General features: G+C 42.2%; 1 protein-coding gene across 1 annotated transcript in view; it reads left to right on the top strand.

Annotated features, from left to right (window-relative positions):
- LOC126354284 (UDP-glucosyltransferase 2-like) overlaps positions 1 to 20,301 on the top strand; it is a 44,081-nt gene that overhangs the window by 4,759 nt on the left and 19,021 nt on the right. Inside the window, exons 2-5 of the mRNA XM_050003827.1 lie at positions 1,200 to 1,386; positions 10,355 to 10,542; positions 10,623 to 11,082; positions 16,749 to 16,971. Coding sequence (XP_049859784.1) covers positions 1,210 to 1,386; positions 10,355 to 10,542; positions 10,623 to 11,082; positions 16,749 to 16,971 — 1,048 coding nt within the window. The 5' untranslated portion in view covers positions 1,200 to 1,209. The remainder of the gene's footprint in view (positions 1 to 1,199; positions 1,387 to 10,354; positions 10,543 to 10,622; positions 11,083 to 16,748; positions 16,972 to 20,301) is intronic.

Raw genomic sequence — 20,301 nt, forward strand, 5'->3', positions numbered from 1 at the left:
CAAATTTCCAAGCATGTGTCTAATATATCTGCTGACAGTGGACAACTTTTCTTTTTCGTAGGAGTGCCTATTTTGCATAATGTCATGACTTTGAGGAATTTACAGTCTGTTCTAAATCACCGAAATCTGGAGTCCCCCTTTAATAATGTAAGCGTATTGATTGTTTCGTAACGAAAATTCAAAACAGTATGTGTTGAGTTTTGCTGTTACTGTGAGGCCTTTGGGTAACTGTTAAAAAGACTGCGTTTCCACTAGCACATTATTTGATTTCCCAATCAGAATCTGATCTTATTCCGTCGCGATGCGCTATCTTTGGTGTTATCTGATGTTTTGAATCGCAAGATATTAGTGTACTAGCACACGAGGGAAATGAATTACACCGATGCGGACTCCTGAGAAACATCGCAGTTCACAGTGTAGAGTGAGAGCGATTTCGTTAAGTGGCAAATTTCTGATATACACCGTATAAAAAAGTTAAACTACAAGGGTTGCACAGAAAGTAACACACCCCATTTTTTTCTTCAACAATGTAAAAATTGCACACATGAAAGAATGGCGCTTTATCTACACCATTTTCCCAGGTAATCTCCATCCCGTTCCATGGCCTTCCTCCAGGGCGAAACAAGGGCGTGTATGCCCTGTCGTGTGGCGGAGCCAGTGCTTCACTGTGTGAACCACCTCCTCATCGTCCTCAAAATGTATTTAACGAATGGCCTCCATTTATGACCCAAACAAGTGGAAGGCCAGACGTGTCAGGTGCGACAGCCATGAATGGTCTCCCTGACTGCTGCAAGTTGTGGAGCTCCGCCGAACCGCCTTCTGATGACCTCACCCTCTGTGCTCAGCCACTAACTGCGCTTTTGTCGACAGCAGATGCTCCACAGACTTTCTTTCTCTGCAGTGAGAAATGCAATAACGGCACGTTGCTTGTAACGTGCGTCACCTACAGATGCCATTTAAAACTGTTCTGCAGCTACGCTATCTGTCGGAAGTGACGAAAACTTGGTCCGCTCACTTAGGAAACAACAAATAATAGATATGTAATGTTTCGTATTTGGCTGAGAAACAAAATGCGGTGCGTTACTTTCTGGGCAACCCTCGTGGATCTACGAAGCAGAAAAGTAGTCTGCTGCAAGCGATTTCTGCAGCAGCCGCTGGAGATAAGAATGTCTACAGCGTGTGTTGTTTCCTCTTTGCAGGCAGTCCACTATGAATGGCGCCCCTTTGCTGCTCCTACTGCTGGCGGTGGGAGGTTCTGAGGGAGCCAAGATCTTAGCCGCGTCACCCTTTCCTGCCATCAGCCACGTGTTGCCCATGAGGCAGATAGTCCTGGAACTTGCTAAGAGGGGACATGAGGTGACATTCATCTCAACAGATCCGATGAAAGTACGTACTCTCACTCTGTCCGGTATCTCTTCAATGGAACCTAGAAATGTGTTCATTGGCGACTCCATGGAGTGCTGTGTGCACAGCGACCATATATGTTAAATTAAAAGGAAGGTCAGCGTTGGCCGTAATATTGATGAAACTTCCTGGCAGATTAAAACTGTATGCCCGACCAATACTCGAACTCGGGACCTTTGCCTTTTGCGGGCAAGTGCTCTACCAACTGAGCTACCGAAGCACGACTCACGCCCGGTACTCACAGCTTTACTTCTGCCAGTACCTCGTCTCCTACCTTCCACACTTTACAGAAGCTCTCCTGCGAACCTTGCAGAACGAGCACTCCTGAAAGAAAGTTCGAGTCTCGGTCGGGCACACAGTTTTAATCTGCCAGGAAGTTTCATATCAGCGCACACTCCACTGTAGAGTGAAAATCTCATTCTGAAAACACCCCCCAGGCTGTGGCTGAGCCATGTCTCCGCGATATCCTTTCTTTCAGGAGTGCTAGTTCTGCAAAGTTCGCAGGAGAGCTTCTGTAAAGTGTGGAAGGTAGGAGACGAGGTACTGGCAGAAGTAAAGCTGTGAGTACCGGGCGTGAGTCGTGCTTCGGTAGCTCAGTTGATAGCCGCCACGGTAGCTCATCGTGTTCGGTCAGAGAGCTGGTTGGCCTCTGTAATAAAAAACCGAGTGGAAGGACCAACAAACGAACTTGAAAGGATGAAATGTAACGTCCGCAACGACCGAACACAACGATCAAATATGAACAAAATGAAAAAAAAAGAAAGAAAAGAAGTTGGTAGAGCACTTGCCCGCGAAAGGCAAAGGTCCCGAGTTCGAGTCTCGTTCGGGCACACAGTTTTAATCTGCCAGGAAGTTTCATATCAGCGCACACTCCGCTGCAGAGTGAAAATCTCATTCCGTAATATTGGTGTTTTATTGATAGCAGAATCGATTTTCGATAACATAGTGATCATCTTCAGTGCTGTGGTGTACAAATTAAACTCAGACACTGGTATCAAGTTATCAGTAACCAAAACTGAGAACCCATCACAATAACTCGATTCTGCTATCAATAAAACATCAATATTACGGCCAACGCTGACCTTCCTTTAATTTTGTTTTAGCCAGAAATGTTTTGCCTGATATATATCATAAAGGTACTTCTCACGAAGATTATTACGAGCGACTGACCTGCAACAGCGTAATCCTGGATCATATCGCAGGATACAATAAACTGAGCAGAACAGTCCTTGTGGAGTATGCACTGAGTTCATGTTTTCTTTTTTCTTTTTTTACTTTAATGTTCTTTATAGCACTCGTGCTCAAAAAAAGAATATATTCTCGCTATCCACATCTACATTTACGTGATTACTCTGCTATTCACAATAAAGTGCCGGGTTCAATGAACGACATTCAAGCTGTCTCTCTACCGTTCTACTCCCGAACTGCGCGCGGCAAAAACGAGCACTTAAATTTTTCTGTGCGATCTGTGACTTCTCTTATTATATCGTGATGATCATTTGTCCCTATGCACTTAGGTGCCAACAGAATGTTTTCCCAATCGGAGGAGAAAACTGGTGATTGAAATGTCATGAGAAGTTCCCGTCGGAATGAAAAACGCCTTTGTTTTGATGATTGTCACTCCAATTCACGTATCATGTCTGTGGCACTATCTCCTTTATTTCGCAATGATACAAAACGAGCTACCCTTCTTGTGAACTTTTTCAATGTCATCCGTCATTTTCTGTTGTGGTCTGCAGCCTTGACTGGTTACCTGCAGCTCTCCACACCAGTGTCTTCTGTGCTTGCCTCTTCATCTCCGAATTATTACTGCAAACTTAAAGCGTTTGAAACTACAAATTCCTTGACACTTCAACGCGTGTCACTCCATCCCCCCGTTTACTCAAGTTATGGTATACGATTACTCATCTTCCCCTCCCCCCCCCCCCCCCCCACCTTTTGCCCGAATTCGATTCAGTACATCCTCATTAGTTGCGCGATCTACCAATCTCATCTTCAGCATTTGTCATTGGCACCACTTTTTAATAGCTTGTATTCTATTCTTCTCTGCATTGCTTATATACTCGAGACAAATACCTTCAGAATAGACTTCGTAACATTTACATTTATGTTACGTAGACGTTGGAAAACTTCTCTGTTTCGGGAGCGCTTTCCTTGCTATAACCTGTCTGCATTTTGTATCATTCCTACTTCGGCCATTATCAGTTATTTTTCTGCTGAAAGAGCAAAGCTCATCTACTACTTTTACTGTGTCATTTCCTAATCTAGTACCTTCACTATCACTTGATTTAATGCGAATATATTCCATTATTCTTGTATTACTTTTGTTGACGTTCATTTCATAACCACTTTTCAAGACATTCTCCACTCCGTTCAGTCTCTCTTCCAGGTTCTTCTAACAGAATTGCAATGTAGTCGCTGAACCTCAAAGATTTTATTTTTTCCCTGAACTTCAATTCAATTTCCAAATTTCTCATTGCTTTCCTTTACTGCTTACTCAGTTTAAAGGTTAGACTAGCGGTTCTAGGCGCTCAGTCCGAAACCGCGCGACTGCTACGATCGCAGGTTCGAATCCTGCCTCGGGCATGGATGTGTGTGGTGTCCTTAGGTTATTTAGGTTTAAGTACTTCTAAGTTCTAAAGGACTGATGACCACAGATGGTAAGTCCCATAGTGCTGAGAGCCAGCCAGTTTAAAGGTTAAATAAAATCTTGCATAGGCTACAACTCTGTATCACTCCCTTCTCTATATCTGCTTCCCTTTCATGCCCTTAGAGCGTTATAACTACAGTCTAGTTTCTGAAATAGTGGTAAATAACCTTTCACCTCCTGTCTTTTATTCCAGCTTCCTTCATTCTATTTCAGTCAACTTTCTCCAGAACCTTCTCTATTTCCACAAATCCTATAAACGTACATTAAGCAATCTTCTAAGATAAATAGTAGGGTCAGTATTGCCTCGCCTGTTCCAAAATGAACATCTGTTTCTAAAAGCTTTTATATTCTTCAGTAAATAATTCGTAATAGTATTTTGCAACTGTGGCTTATTGAACTCATAGCTCAGTAATATTCACACCTGTCAACACCTGCCTTCTTTGAAATTGTAATTATTACATACTTCTTGAAATCTGAAAGTATTTTGCGTGTCTCATACATCTTGCATACCAGGTAGAATACTATTGTCATTGTTGGCTCTACCAAGGATTTCAATGATTTTGAGGTAATTTGTTTACTTTTGGTGTGTTGTTTGCACTTAGATTTTTAAGCATTCTCTGAAGTTCTCCTCGCTGTATCACTTCTCCTCCTTATCTATATTCTCGTTCCTTTTCATTGTACGGTCTTCAAGTTCATTCCCATTGTACAGAAACTATTCATGTAACTTCCACTTCCCAGCCTTCATTTCTTTCCTTAGTACATGTCTGCTTTCGGAGCTACTGATATTCGTAATGCTGCTTATCCTTTCTCGAAAGGTCTCTCTGATTGTCCTGCAGACGGCATCTGTCTTTCCCCTAGTCATGTATTCTCCTACAGCCTTGCATTTCTAGTCTATTTCCTCTCGCTTAGCCATTTTGTATTATCTATCAATTTCATATTTTAAACGTCTACATTCCGTTTCGATTGCTCCATTTCAGCAGTTTTATATTTTCTCCTTTTGTCATTTAAATTCACTGTCTCCTATAGTATCTATGGATTTCTGCTAGGCCTTGTCTTTTTACTTATGTATTACTTTCCTCGTCTCTCAAAGCTACCCACTCGTCTTCCGTTGTATTACTTTCCCCTGTTCATTCAACTGCTCCCTAATGTCCTTTCTGAAACTTTCAACAAACTCTAGATCTTTTAATTACTATAGATCGCTTCTCCTTAATTTTCTGCCGCTTTGCGATTTCTTCAGTGTACGTCTGCAGTTTATAAATTTCTGAAACTCTCAACAAAACCTGCTTCTTTCAATTACTGCAGATCACATCTTCTTACTTTTCTACTCCTTTGCGATTGCGCCAGTACTAGTCTGCAGCTCTTAAGTAACAAATTATGGTCAGAGTCCTCATCTGCCCCTGGAGTCTTACAGTTAAAAATCTGATCTCGAAATCTATGTTTTACCATTATATAATGGTTGTCTTCATCTCTCCTCCATGTGTACAACCTTCTTATTTGGTTTTTGAACTACGTGTTGGCGATTATTAAATTTAATGTTCAAATTTCTACAAGGTGCCTTCCCCTTTCGTTCCATTCCCTCATTTCATGTGCCCCTAATATTTTTCCTTGCCTTCCTTTTCGTGCTACTGAATTCTAGTTCCCCATCACAATTCTCGTCTCCCTTAGTTATCTGAACAACTTCTTTTATCGGATCATCATCAGACACCAAAACACTGACAGACTGCTTTTTTAAATTTGTTAAATCTATCTATGAACGGTGCCGTTTTACGTTGGGATATCTACTCTTTTTATATAACTGCCAAAATAAATGCCTTTGTGATGATTACTTATTCCTTTATTATCAAAAACGACAATGAGTGTAAGAAGAAACAACAGTAGGTAATGATTTTAATTGTCTGACGTGTTTACTTGGCTTTCTATCGGATTATACCTCCTTGAAAAGCAACCAGTGGCAGCTCGTGCGAAGTTTTACCACTACATCCTTTTGACTTATAAGGGTAGTAAGCATCACTAAACTGAACGTATAATTTAACGTATGTAAATTGAAGTGTTAAAATATATTCAAATTGCATAATTAATCGTTTAACATTGCGAGGACTGAAATAAGATACAAAAAAGGCAACAACAGGAACCTAACCCGAAGCAACAAACTGCCATTCGATATGTCTGACCACTGGGACCTTCTCTGAGTTGGTCACAGCGCGGCTGACAACATTACAGCACATGACACTGGTTCAAATGGCTCTAAGCACTATGGGACTTAACATCTGAGGTCATCAGTCCACTAGACCCTTGAACTACTTAAACCTAACTAACCTAAGGACATCACACACATCCCTGCCCGAGGCAAGATTCGAACCTGCGACCGTGGTAGCAGCGCATTTCCAGGCTGTAGCGCCTAGAACCGCTCGGTCGCAACAGCCGGCTCATGACACTGGATTCTAATTATTGTGGAGAGAGTGCCACAAAACATGTTTTCGTCCATTTCATAGCATTCGAAGAGAAATAGCATAATTTTAGCACGATAGAACGATATTAGGATTAAATTAATACCGTCAGCTGCGCACGGGCGTTGATATAGATTAACGGAGACAGGTGAAAATGTGTGCCCCGACCGGGACTCGAACCCGGGATCTCCTGCTTACATGTCACACATGCGCACGTGCGCAGCTGATGGTATTAATTTAATTCTAATTTATATTGTCGGATCCAAAGTATTTTCTAGTCATTGTGAAGTAATTCTGTGCAAAATATGTGAGGAGCAAGTGAAGATTTCATTTCGCAACAAAGCGGTACAAGCAAACATAAAAATGCAGTTTCCAAGGCTACTGGGAAAAATATCTCTTTACTCCCAGCGGGAATTGGAAAATTGGATCAAGTCGAAAATCGCAGTTTGTATTAGACTTGTGTAAACTTTTTATTGATGCTGGTATTTCTACTCCAGAGTCCTATGTTAGAAAAGTTTTTGGGGAAGTATATGGATGAATCAGAGGTCCGTAAATCAAGTTTGCGAAAGTCTTACTTACGTGGATATTACTATGAACTAATTAGAATAATTAAAAATGAAGCAAAAACTAAAATGATCTGGATTTAGGATGTCATAAGAGATAGAAAGGTTATTTTCAGATGTCGACAGACTTGTTTCCTGTTTTAAGAGGTTGCCCTCTCAGCCTTTCATAAAGACATGCGGCATATGTACTTCAGCAGCAGCTTACTACGCTTCAGATTTCTCGAGTATAGCGAAGGTGCTTGTCGCTCAGAAGGTTGAATTATCTTCAGTTGTAACAACAAAGAAACTTCTCCTATGGAAGTGATAAATGACTTAACTTTCTATGCAGCCGAGTTTGGTTTCCGGCAGCAAGTGATCTGCCAGCTTCAAGAAACAGGGCAGCCTTTGATGTGTCAATGAAAACTGTGAATGCTGCAGTGCAAAGATTGGAGATTAAGGCAGGGAAAAGTGTAAGACTATTTTCTAATAATCCTGATTTTGCGAAACTTAGAAAAATTTCAAAAGATTTAACAAGGTGACTCTTCTGTAACACTAGAAACGGACATTACAACAGTCCAGTGTTCGATTTGCTTCAGTTTCCCCTGCAGAAATTGAGAGGTCACTTTCTCCGATGAAAAACGTATTATCTGACAGAAGACACCAGAAAATATAAAAAAGCCTTTGGCTGTCATGATAACCAACAAGCCAGCAAGTCATTGTAATCCAAAGTCTTTCAAGAAAATTTTCATTTTTATGTCAAGTAAAAACAGCAGTTTGTTTAAAATTTTCAACTTACTTTAAAAATAAAATACATCACGATGTTCTTTCAGCTATTTTTGCCTGCCTTTTTTAATGATGTACTCTTATAACGCCTAAACTCTCTAAATCTCCTAATCACTGTGGAGCTAGTTCGCATATAGATTTATTCTACTGTGGTGAGTTCTGGCAGTTTACCTATCTGGACTATGATAATGTGTTAACTACGCTGTTCATGGTAGCTTACCCATATTCTTGTTTTATACTCATTATTAGATCTGCTCCTGCGTTACCCCTACTCAATTTAGTATTTATTGAAGCGGTACAGGACACGGGGATTCGGAATGGTGAACAACTGAGCCCAGGTTCAACAGAAAAATTAAATAATTTTATTTCAGTACAATAAATGTGCATGAAGCACATCCTGCTAACACTAGTGCCATTACAGCACTGTAAGAACCCAAAATCTAAATATTACAGAGGCATTAATAAGGAACAGTATCAAGGAATAGTTTAAATAAGCCCAAGGCAGAGTAGACCACTTATTAGAATTAAAAACGTCAGTAATGCAAAATACTTTAGAGGCGCAGATGAGAAACGGTATCAAAGAATTATTTAAATGTGCCAAAAAACAGGTTACACCACTTACTAAAATTAATTTCGAAACACCAGTATGCAAAATAGTTTAATTACAACCCATCATTTACCGACGAAGAACGCCATGGACTCGGCAGGAAAACTTTGTTCAGAAGCCGTTATTTACATTTGGCAACGGAAGCAAGAGAGCAAGACACCATTCTCTTAATTTTATATGGGTGAAATTCAAATGCTTCTAGGACTCTAAAAAGGAAAAAAAAACAGCGTTAATACACATACAATAAAAAATGGTTCAAATTGCTCTAATCTCTATAGGATTTAACATCTGAGGTCATCAATCCCCTAGACTTAGAACTACTTAAACCTAACTAACCAAAGGACATCACATACATCCATGCCCGAGGCAGGATTCGAACGTGCTACCGTGTCAACAGCGTGATTCCGGACTGATGAGCGCCTAGAACCGCTCGGCCACAGTCACCGGTTACATACAGTAGCATCTTATAATAAATATATGTATTTTAAGTTAAGTAACAGCCAGCCGCTTTTTCCTTTATCATTTAAGGACGAAAACGAATTTACCAAATGATACGAGTACCAGTCAGAGGATAAGCACGAAAATAGCCTCATGTATGACACCGGCCAGACTGTAAGTAGTTACAATTACTAGAAACACGCAAAATGCACACAAGTTGCTACTGACACTCCCTCTAGGAAATTTTAAACGAAAGGAACAATTTAATGCGGGCTTCCACGAGCACTGTCAACATTAAATTACACCCAAAAACAAGTTCATTCCCTTTGTGCCCCACTATGTAATACGGTACACAGGAGGTCACCATCAACATCCGTTTTATGATGATACCCACCGCAATTGTCTCGCAGCAAATACAGCTCGGCGAAGCAGTATCGAGATAAAATTAGAAGGAACCTTCCCCAAATAAATGCTACAAACTAGCAACGTAAATGACACTAAAGATGCGACGAGTTCATACATGGCTTCCCATCACGTAGCCACCCCAGACAGGAAAACATGCCGCCGCTGTTCGTAGCAATCCTGACGTATTTGTGACTGCTTGCAGACTGTCGCCAGTGCACCTATGATTTCCCCCCCCCCCCCCCCCCTCTTGTGCCTTTGTGCGGCATCCCTCTACCGATGCGCGATTAGAAAACCAGTGCCCTTGCGGCATGCCAAAGAAACTACAAGGACTTCGGTACGATATACTATTTAAAACCGTGTAATCAGCTTGAGTTAAAGTCCTTTTTCTTCTACCACCACACTTCACTATTTCCCACTGTATCTAACTTCATTCTGTCCATTTCCCATTTTAAATTCTCTAACCTACGTACCCGATTAAGGGATCTAATTTAATTTTCCACACTGCGACTCCTAGCATATTAGGTTTTTTTTTTCCTGTTGACGACATCCTCGAGGGGATGTCCCTCCTGGGACTCGAATGGGGGACAGTCTTACCTCCGGAGTATTTTACCGAAAGATGCCATCATCATCTGACCACGCAACAGACGAGATTGCCCACATGGAAAATAAGGGCTGTAGTTTTCCCTTGTTTTCAGCCATTCGCAGTACCAGAGCAGCAAGTCATCTTGGATGATATTATAAGGTCAGATTGGTTAATAGCCTCTCTTCAGGAGCCATAACGTCTGTCTGGCGTCTGAATAGATACCCTTCGTTGTCGCTGTAGCTGCAGTACATCTGTCTGTGTTGCTGAAGCGCTCAAGCCAACCGATATTGGCAAGTAGGGAGTCTCCCATCGAACCTGTTAAATGCCTGTACCCACATTGCCAGTTTACCAGGGTCGAAATGTGTAGGGCTGAAGCCGTCACGGTTACTTTTATCACTGTTGGAAAATTCTGCAGATTGCAGCATCCTATTAATTTTATTGGTAATGATTGAATAGATGCCTGTTGTGGTTCTATTTAAATTTTTTGGTTTACAGAAGCCTATAAAAAATTTGACTGAGGTCGACATATCTCCTGCATACAAATTCCTTAGGAAGTCTGTCAACTGGATGGAGGTGGTCATGCACGAGTGGAACCCTATGCAGATGGTGTCACGGATGGCCGGTACGTCACCTCCTCTCTGTGAAGAAGGGCTTAAAAGTCCAGAGATGATGAGCTTCATAAAGTGCGTGATTTTCCTTAGTCTAAACATTCAGTTGCCTCAGTACAGAAGACACGTATCTACCTACACGTTTGCTGTTACAGGTCGCCGTCGAAGTTCGACCTGTACATCGTGGAGAGAGCGCTGGTGCCGTGCTTCTACGGCGTGGCTCACGCAGTGGGTTCCCCACCAGTGGTGGGGCTCGTGACCCTCGGAGCCTACCCTTACGCCCACTGGACACACGGCAACCCGGACAACCCTGCCTATTCGCCCTGGTGGGTCCATGCTTACCCGGACCATTTGTCGTTTTGGCAGAGGCTCTACAGCTCCTACGTGTGGCTCCACTTCAATTATCTGTGGTTCAATGTTGTGTTGCCGAAACACGACGCTATGTTGAAGAATTACTTTGGGCTTGAAGTCCCATCGATCTTCGAACTTGAGAGAAATTTCAGTCTGATGCTCATCACCAACCATTTCACCGAAAGCTACCCCAGACCTAATCTACCCAATTTCGTGGAAGTCACTGGGCTACACATCCAGCCGGATATTAAACCTCTTCCCAAGGTACAGTATATTTAGAATGTAAGCAGCGGTATTCAGTAATTTACGTGTCACTTATTCTTTTATTCAAACAGTGGTACTGTATATTCCATCATGAGGTACTTCATGGATTTGGAACAAATCGACGCTTATGTTTGTAGATAGGGTATTGTGACCGCTTCTGGGTGTGGTTCTATGTTCTAAGGATACAAAACAAAAATATCAGTAATCCCCAAAAGACATGACATTTGTACCATTTAACAGCTCCTGTAGCTTTGATAGATGGTGAGCAGAGTACACACTTCTCTACAGGTCTGCCATATCCCATAGAGCTGCCAAACTGTGTTAAGTTCGTCACCAAATAGTCTGAGATGTTTTCTGTGGCACTGTTGTTGTTGTTGTATCTCTAAATAACTACTGAAACCTACATCCTTCTGAATCTTTTTACTATATTCATCTCTTGGTCTCCCTCTACGGCTTTTACCCTGACACTACCCTCCAGCGCTAAATTGATGATCCCATCATGTCTCAGAATGTGTCCTGTCAACCGCTCCCTTCTTTTAGCCAACTTGTGCCACAGAGTTCTTGTCTCGCTAATTCTGTTCAGTACCTGTTCAATAATTACGTGATCCGCCCATCTAATCTTCAGCACTCTTCTGTAAAACCACATTTCAAAAGCTTCTACTCTGTTCTTGTCTAAACTGTTTATCGTCGATGTTTCACTTACTTGCATGGCTACGCCCCAGACAAATCAGAAAAGACTTCCTAACACTTAAGACTATATTCGATGTTAACAAATTTCTCCTCTTCACAAACGCTTTTCTTACCATTACCCGCCTACATTTTATATCCTCACTAATTCGGCCATCATGAGTTATTTGCTTGCCTAAATAGCAAAACTCATCCATTACTTTAAGTATCTTGTTTTCTAATTTTCCCTCAGCGTCACCTGATTTAATCCGACTACATTCCGTTATCGTTGTTTAGCTTTTGTCAATGTTCATCTTTCCTCATTTCTAATCACTGTCCATTCCGTTCAACTGTTATTCCAAATCTTTTACTGTCTCTGACAAACCACACAGTTTTTATTTCTTCTCCATGCACTTTGATTCCTACTTCAAATTTTTATTCAGTTTTCTTTACTGCTTGCTCCATGTACAGATTAAATCACGCCGGGGATAGGCTACAGCCTTGTCTCACTCCCTTCTCAACGACTGGTTACCTTTCGTGCCCATCAATTCTTATAACTGACATCCAGTTTCTGTAGAAGTTGTAAATAGCCTTTCGCTCCCAGTATTTTAACCCTGCTACTTTCACAAATTCAAAGAGATTATTCGAATCAACACTGTCAAAAACTTTTTCTAAATTTTCAAATGCTGTAAACATAGGTATTTCTTTCCTTAACCTATCTTCTAAGGTAAGTCGTAGGTTTGTTTGTTGTTTGGGTGAGGAGACCAGATAGCGAGGTTCAAAAATGGTTCAAATGGCTCTGAGCACTATGCGACTTAACTTCTGAGGTCATCAGTCCCCTACAACGTAGAACTACTTAAACCTAACTAACCTAAGGACGTCACACACATCCATGCTCGAGGCAGGATTCGAACCTGCGACCGTAGCGTTCGCTCGGCTCTAAACTGTAGCGCCTAGAACCGCACGGCCACTCCGGCCAGCCGACAGCGAAGTCATAGGTCTCATCGGATTAGGGTAGGACGGGGAAGGAAGTCGGCCGTGCCCTGTCAAATGAACCATCCTCGCATTTGCGGCATTTGCCTGGAGCGATTTAGGGAAATCACGGAAAACCTAAATCAGGATGGCCGGCCGCGGGATTGAACCGTCGTCCTCCCGAATGCGAGTCCAGTGTGCTAGCCGCCTTGTTCGGTCTAAGGTAAGTCGTAGGGTCAGTATTGGCTCGCGTGTTCCTGCATTTCTCCGAAATCGAAACCTATCTTCCTCGAGGTCTGCTTCTACCAGCTTTCCCATTCTTCTGTAAAGATTGGTGTTAGTATTTCGCAAGCATGACTTATAAAGCGGGTAGTTCGGTAATTTTCACAACTGTCAACACCTGCATTCTTTCGAATTGAAATTACTTCATTCTTCTTGACATGAGGATATTTCTCTTGTATCATACATCTCGCCCACCAGATGGAAGATTTTTGTCGTGGCTGGCTGTCCCAAGGTTATCAGTAGTTCTGACGGAATGTTGTCTATCCCGAGGCCTTGTTTTAGATTTAGATTTAGACTATCACATCTCCCATCTCATCTTCATCTATGGCCTCTTCCATTTCTACATTATTGACTTGTACAGATCTTTTATATACTCCTTCCGCTTTTCAGCCTTCCCTTCTATGTTTAGGAGCCCTTGATATTCATGCAGCTGATTCTCTTTTCTGCAAAGATTTCTCTAATTTTACTGTAGCTCAGTATTTATCTTTCTTCTAGTGAAATATACCTTTAAACCCTCACATTTATCCCTAGCCACTGGTGTTTAGCCATTTTGCACCTCCTGTTAATCTCATTTTTTATCCATTAGTATTCCCTTTTGGCTGCTTCCTTGGCATATTAATACCGAATAATTTGGAGGACCATTGGGAGTGAAATAGGTGTTCGGCAAACCAAAAATGTGCACGTAAAGCACTAAGAACATGTCTGCTATCACCTTAGAAGATAGAGCTGTCCGCATAATACACATCATGAAGAATGTTGTATGTTCACGGTAACATGAAAAAGGGGGCTCAAGTCTTAGTGCGGAAAATACCGCGGGAACATCACAGACCACCTCCGGCCTTAGCTTCGTACTCTGCAGATTTCGGGGTAAATGCCATGTTGCAGTGTCTCAGAACACGACGCCTAGTATCATCTGAAGAGAGACAAAAGCGTTTCGTTAGACCACACTCATTACCCCTGCCTGTTACTGTCCAATTTGTGTGTTGTTTGGTTCACTGAAGATGTGTTGCTGTAAGTGAAACACCATCCCTTGTAGTCACGTTGGGCAGTCCTCTTTGGCTTACTGAAGACGTGCTGCCGCAAGAGGTACACCATTCGCTGTAGACACCTTCAGCAGTGGTCGTTAATTCGCCAACAAATCGGGAAACTTCGTTCATAGTGTGCTCTTGGGCTCGTCCAAACACTATACTTCTTCCTGCGATTGTGTCATATCTGCGCGTCAACACACCTTACTGCACTGACTCCGTACATGCACATCGCTTCATTGTCATTATTTAAATTAGAAGGGTCTCATGACCGTTTGATACCAATTCCACACCACCTACAGCTCTTCAGAAGGAACATGGTGTTCTTTTAAGTTAAGCTGAAAAGTAACATTATGTACAAAGAGCTCAATTTTGGGTCTAACGCTAACTAAAACTGATGACATACCAATTCCCTTTTGTTTTCCTAACATTATTTCCTTAGGATTTAACTGTTTTCTTCCTTCCTGCGCTGTCGTCAGTCATACGACCACACCGCCGCCTGAGAGATCGATCCGCCGGATGCGATTCTCTCGATAAACGCAACAGAAGAACGGCTGTGTCAGCCAAAGAGTACACAGCCAGTCGCAGTACTTATGCTGGCTCCGAGGCGCCGCTGGGCCACTTCATGTGCAGCAGGAGAGTAGTGCAGTTGTGCCAGTCTACAGTTCGTAGCGGCGCTCAGTGGTCAGCCATCGCCGACGTTAGTCATCGTCAGCAGCTCAGTCATTGCTGCCATCAAGTCTTTGTAGCCCAGTTCCCAGTTAGTCTTTAAATTCGCCGAATTCGACATTCAAGATTACGAGGGATTAATACGTGACTGCAAGATTTGTGACATGTAAATTATGTCATTCTACAGACGCTTAGTCTAATCGCGTCTTCTATAATTGTCAACCAACAGATCATGGCCTACAACAAAGTTAAGTAATAAATACTTCCTTATTTTGTACTCGTGCTAATTAATTGAGTTTTCCTATTGTAGCTACCAAGCAATCTGGGCATAGTAGAACCCACGTTTCCACCACGTTGGCTCCCTCATAGTTGCTAGTACATGTTGATGGACTGGGTTACTGTGGGAGATCGAGAGCCATCACTTCCCTCACAGTTTTTCTCTGGACAACAAACAGAAAAATTCTGCGGTGTGGTAGGCTCTATGGAATCGCAATGTATTAGAAACCTAATCTTCTCAATTGTTTCCAAGGATAATTTTGCAATGGGTCCATAGCCTGCTTGATGAAGGCTCAAGCGTCCTAAACACACCTCGACGAGCCCGATAAATCACTCTATTTTGATCCCATAAAAACTGTCTAGGACTATTTGGAACAGCGGGCAAAACGTTGCTATGAACCTCTCCACAATTTGGTGAGTCTACGACTCTAGAGGATCTGATCGTCAATATGTGTCTTCAGCTGGATACGGCAACGCCATAGAAACTTGGTGACTCTCTTCCACACTGATTTGAGGCTGTTATCGAGGATGGCGCCGATGTAACTCGATGTTAGCGTAATGTCTACTGGGAGTGACTAACTTTTTGTCCAGGAGGCATGCCAGTTACACAGTGAGGGAACGGACAGCATGAATAGAGATAAAAACGTAGTGCCCAGAGTTATTGGAGTGCCATAGCGAAATTTTTCAAATATATGCGCCACACTGTATTCCATATCATAGGCATGAAAGAGAAATATCATATAGCCACTGTGCGCTAAACGGATGTTATTATACGGGGGCCATTTTCCTCTTAAGGAAAAGTTGCATTAATGCACTGTATTCTATTCTGAGGACAGACGTCCCATGTTTCAATACGGAATAAATAAAACTAAGGAAACCTTGTATAGGAGTGCGAAACTGTGCTGCGGACTCTCGGAAGTCCTGCTTAACTCACGTTGCGTGGTGGGAGCAGAATGTAAGAGAAGCTCTTGAGACAGTGCCGGTCGCGCACCTGAAAACTGAACTCAAGTGCCTGGAAAGTTTCGAGAGATAACTATGAGGAGAAGTTATTCCTTGATTATCAGCTACAGACCTACAAACTCGCTCTCTCTCTCTCTGAAATTTGCAGAAGATCAGAAAGTATCATGGGCGTGTGTATTCATGTCTGTGGAGCGTTCATCCAATAGCTCCGCTAATTCAGTAGATTGCATAGAGAGTTTTTCATTCTACTTGCATTACACCACCAGTAAGATGTCAATCAACTAATAAACAGATACGAAGAGTCGTCAAATGGAAGATGCGATGCAATGATCACATGACGTACGACTATTGCTCATTATGCTCCACAATAAACTGAACACTTCTCCACCACGAGAAATTTTTGAGTATTGTTTTATGAAACGCGGCCGGGGAGCTGTCTTTGTCTTGAATGAGATTTTCACTCTGCAGCGGAGTGTGCGCTAATGTGAAACTTCCTGGCAGATTAAAACTGTGTGCCGGACCGAGACTCGAACTCGGGACCTTTGTCTTTCGCGGACAAAAGCTCTACCACTTGCCTGCGAAAGGCAAAGGTCCCGAGTTCGAATCTCGGTCCGGAACACAGTTTTAATCTGCCAGGAAGTTTAGACCTTTGTCTTGTTCCTTTGTTGATCATCGAATTAACGCGTTCTGTTACTGTGGGCACTACAAAAAGAGGTTACCGAACAACTTATCTACTTGACTGATCAATAATTTTCGTTTCATCTTAGAGGATACAACGGGATTTATACATTCATCCCCTCCGTGTCTCACCGACAGGACATCCAGGACTGGCTGGACGGAGCTACTGAGGGTGTGATCTACTTCAGCCTGGGCACAAACGTGCTGGGAAGCACAATGCCATCCGACAAGCGACGGGCTTTTCTCGACGCTTTCTCCCAGTTGCGGCAGAGAGTGCTCTGGAAATGGGAGAAAGACGATGCGACAGACCTGCCACCTAATGTGAAACTGTCCAAGTGGATTCCACAACAATCCGTATTAGGTACGTCGATTTTATGTCAAATTGTTCAATGAACGTTGTAACTGTTGTTGTGTTCTTCAGTCCAAGGACTGGTTTGATGCAGCTCTCCATGCTGCTATATCCCGTGCAAGCTCCTTCATCTCACACTACTTACTGCAACTTACATCCTTCTGAATCTGCTTAGTGTATTCATCTCTTGGTCTCCCTCTACGATTTTTACCCTCCACGCTGCCCTCCAATGCTAAATTGGTGGTCCCTTGTTGCCTCAGAACATGTCCTACCAACTGATGCCTTCTTCTAGTCACGTTGTGCTACAAATTCCTCTTCTCCCCAATCCTATTCAACACTTCCTCATTAGTTATGTGATCTACCCATCTAATCTTCAGCATTCTTCTGTATCACCACATTTCGAAAGCTTCGATTCTCTTCTTGTCTAAACTATTTATTGCCCATATTTCACTTCCATACATGGCTACACTCCATACAAATACTTTCAGAAATGACTTCCTCACGCTTAAATCTCTACTCGATGTTAACAAATTTCTCTTCTTCATAAACGCCTTCCTTGCCATTGCCAATCAGCATTTTATGTCCTCTCTACTTCGACCACCATCAGATATTTTGCTCCGCAAATAACAAAACTCATCTACTGCTTTAAGTGTCTCGTTTCCTAATCTAATTCTCTTAGGATCACCTATATTTAATTCTACTACATTCCATTATCCTCGTTTTGCTTTTGTCGATGTTCATCTTATATCCTCCTTTCAAGACACTATCCATTCCGTTCAACTGCTGTTCCAAGTCCTTTGCTGTCTCTGACAGAATTACGATGTCATCGGCGAAGCTCGAAGTTTTTATTTCTTCTCCATGGATTTTAATACCTACTCCGAATTTTCTTTTGTTTCCTTCACTGCTTGCTCAATATACAGATTGAATAACATCGGGGAGAGACTACAACCCTGTCTCACTCCCTTCGCAACCACTGCTTCCCTTTCATGTCCCTCGACTCTTATTACTGCCATCTGGATTCTCTACAATTTGTAAATAGCCTTTCGCTCCCTGTATTTTACCCCTGCCACCTTCAGAATTTGAAAGAGAGTACTCCAGTCAACATTGTCAAAAGCTTTCTCTAAGTCTACAAATGCTAGAAACGTAGGTTTGCTCTTCCTAAATCTAGCTTCTAAGATACGTCGTAGGGTCAGTATTGTCTTACGTGTTCCAACATTTCTACGGAATCCAAACTGATCTTCCCCTAGGTCGGCTTCTACTAGTTTTTCCATTCGTCTGTAAAGTATTCGCATTAGTATTTTGCAGCTGTGACTTATTAAACTGATATTTCGATAATTTTCACATCTGTCAACACCTGCTTTCTTTGGGGTTGGAATTATTATATTCTTCTTGAAGTCTGAGAGATTTCACCTGTCTCGTACAACTTGCTCACAACTTGCTCACCAGATGAAGAGTTTTGTCAGGACTGGCTCTCCCAAGGCCGTCAATAGTTCTAATGGAATGTTGTCTACTCCCAGGGCCTTGTTTCGACTCAGGTCTTTCAGTGCTCTGTCAAACTCTTCACGCAGTATCATGTCTCCCATTTCATCTTCATCTACATCCTCTTCCATTTCCATAATTTTGTCCTCAAGTACATCACCCTTGTATAGACCCTCTGTATACTCCTTCCACCTTTCTGCTTTCCCTTCTTTGCTTAGAACTGGGTTTCCATCTGAGCTCTTGATATTCATACAAGTGGTTCTCTTATCTCCAAAGGTCTCTTTAATTTTCCTGTAGGCAGTATCTATTTTACCCTTAGTGAGATAAGCCTCTACATCCTTACATTTGTCCTCTAGCCATCCCTGCTTAGCTATTTTGCGTTTCCTGTCGATCTCATTTTTGAGATGCCTGTATTCCTTTTTGCCTGCTTCATTTACTGCATTTTTATATTTTCTCCTTTGATCAATTAAATTCAATATATTCTTCTGTTACCCAAGGATTTCTACTAACCCTCGTCTTTTTAAATACTTGATCCTCTGCTGCCTGCACTACTTCATCCCTCAAAGCTACCCATTTTTCTTCCACTGTATTTCTTTCCCCCATTCCTGTCAATTGTTCCCTTATGCTCTCCCTGAAACTCTGTACAACCTCTGGTTCTTTTAGTTTATCCAGGTCCCATGTCCCTAAATTCCCACCTTTTTGCAGTTTCTTCAGTTTTAATCTACAGGTCATAACCAATAGATTGTGGTCAGAGTCCACATCTGCCACTGGAAATGTCTTACAATTTAAAACCTGGTTCCTAAATCTCTGTCTTACCATTATATAATCTATCTGAAACCTGTCAGTATCTCCAGGCTTCTTCCATGTGTACAACCTTCTTTTATGATTCTTGAACCAAGTGTTATCTATGATTAAGTTGTGCTCTGTGCACAATTCTACCAGGCGACTTCCTCTTTCATTTCTTAGCCCCAGTCCATATTCACCTACTATGTTTCCTTCTCTCCCTTTTCCTACTACCGAATTCCAGTCACCCATAACTGTTAAATTTTCGTCACTATCTGAATAATTTCTTTTATTTCGTCATACATTTCTTCAATTTCCTCATCATCTGCAGAGCTAGTTGGCCTATGGCCTATAAACTTGTACTACTGTAGGTGTGGGCTTCGTATCTATCTTGGCCACAATAATGCGTTCAGTGTGCTGTTTGTAGTAGCTTACCGGCATTCCTATTTTCCTATTCATTATTAAACCTACTCCTGCATCACCCCTATTTGATTTTGTGTTTATAACCCTGTAGTCACCTGACCAGAAGTCTTGTTCCTCCTGCCACCGAACTTCACTGATTCCCACTATATCTAACTATAACCTATCCATTTCCCTTTTTAAATTTTCTAACCTACCTGCCCGATTAAGAGATCTGACGTTCCACGCTCCGATCCGTAGAACGTCAGTTTTCTTCTCCTGATAACGACATCCTCTTGAGTAGTCCCCGCCCGGAGATCCGAATGGGGGTCTATTTTACCTCGGAATATTTTACCCAAGAGGAAGCCATCATCATTTAATCATACAGTAAAGCTGCATGCCCTCAGGAAAAATTACGGCCGTAGTTTCCCCTTGCTTTCAGCCGTTTGCAATACCAGCACAGCAAGGCCGTTTTGGTTATTGTTACAAGGCCAGATCAGTCAGTCGTCCAGACTGTTGCCCCTGCAACTACTGAAAAGGCTGCTGCCCCTCTTCAGGAACCACACGTTTGTCTGGCCTCTCAACAGATACCCCTCCGTTGTGGTTGCACCTATGGTACGGCTATCTGTATCGCTGAGGCACGCAAGCCTCCCCACCAACGGCAAGGTCCATGGTTCATGG

Source organism: Schistocerca gregaria, chromosome 3 (genome assembly GCF_023897955.1).
Source record: "Schistocerca gregaria isolate iqSchGreg1 chromosome 3, iqSchGreg1.2, whole genome shotgun sequence".
Taxonomy (NCBI): domain Eukaryota; kingdom Metazoa; phylum Arthropoda; class Insecta; order Orthoptera; family Acrididae; genus Schistocerca; species Schistocerca gregaria.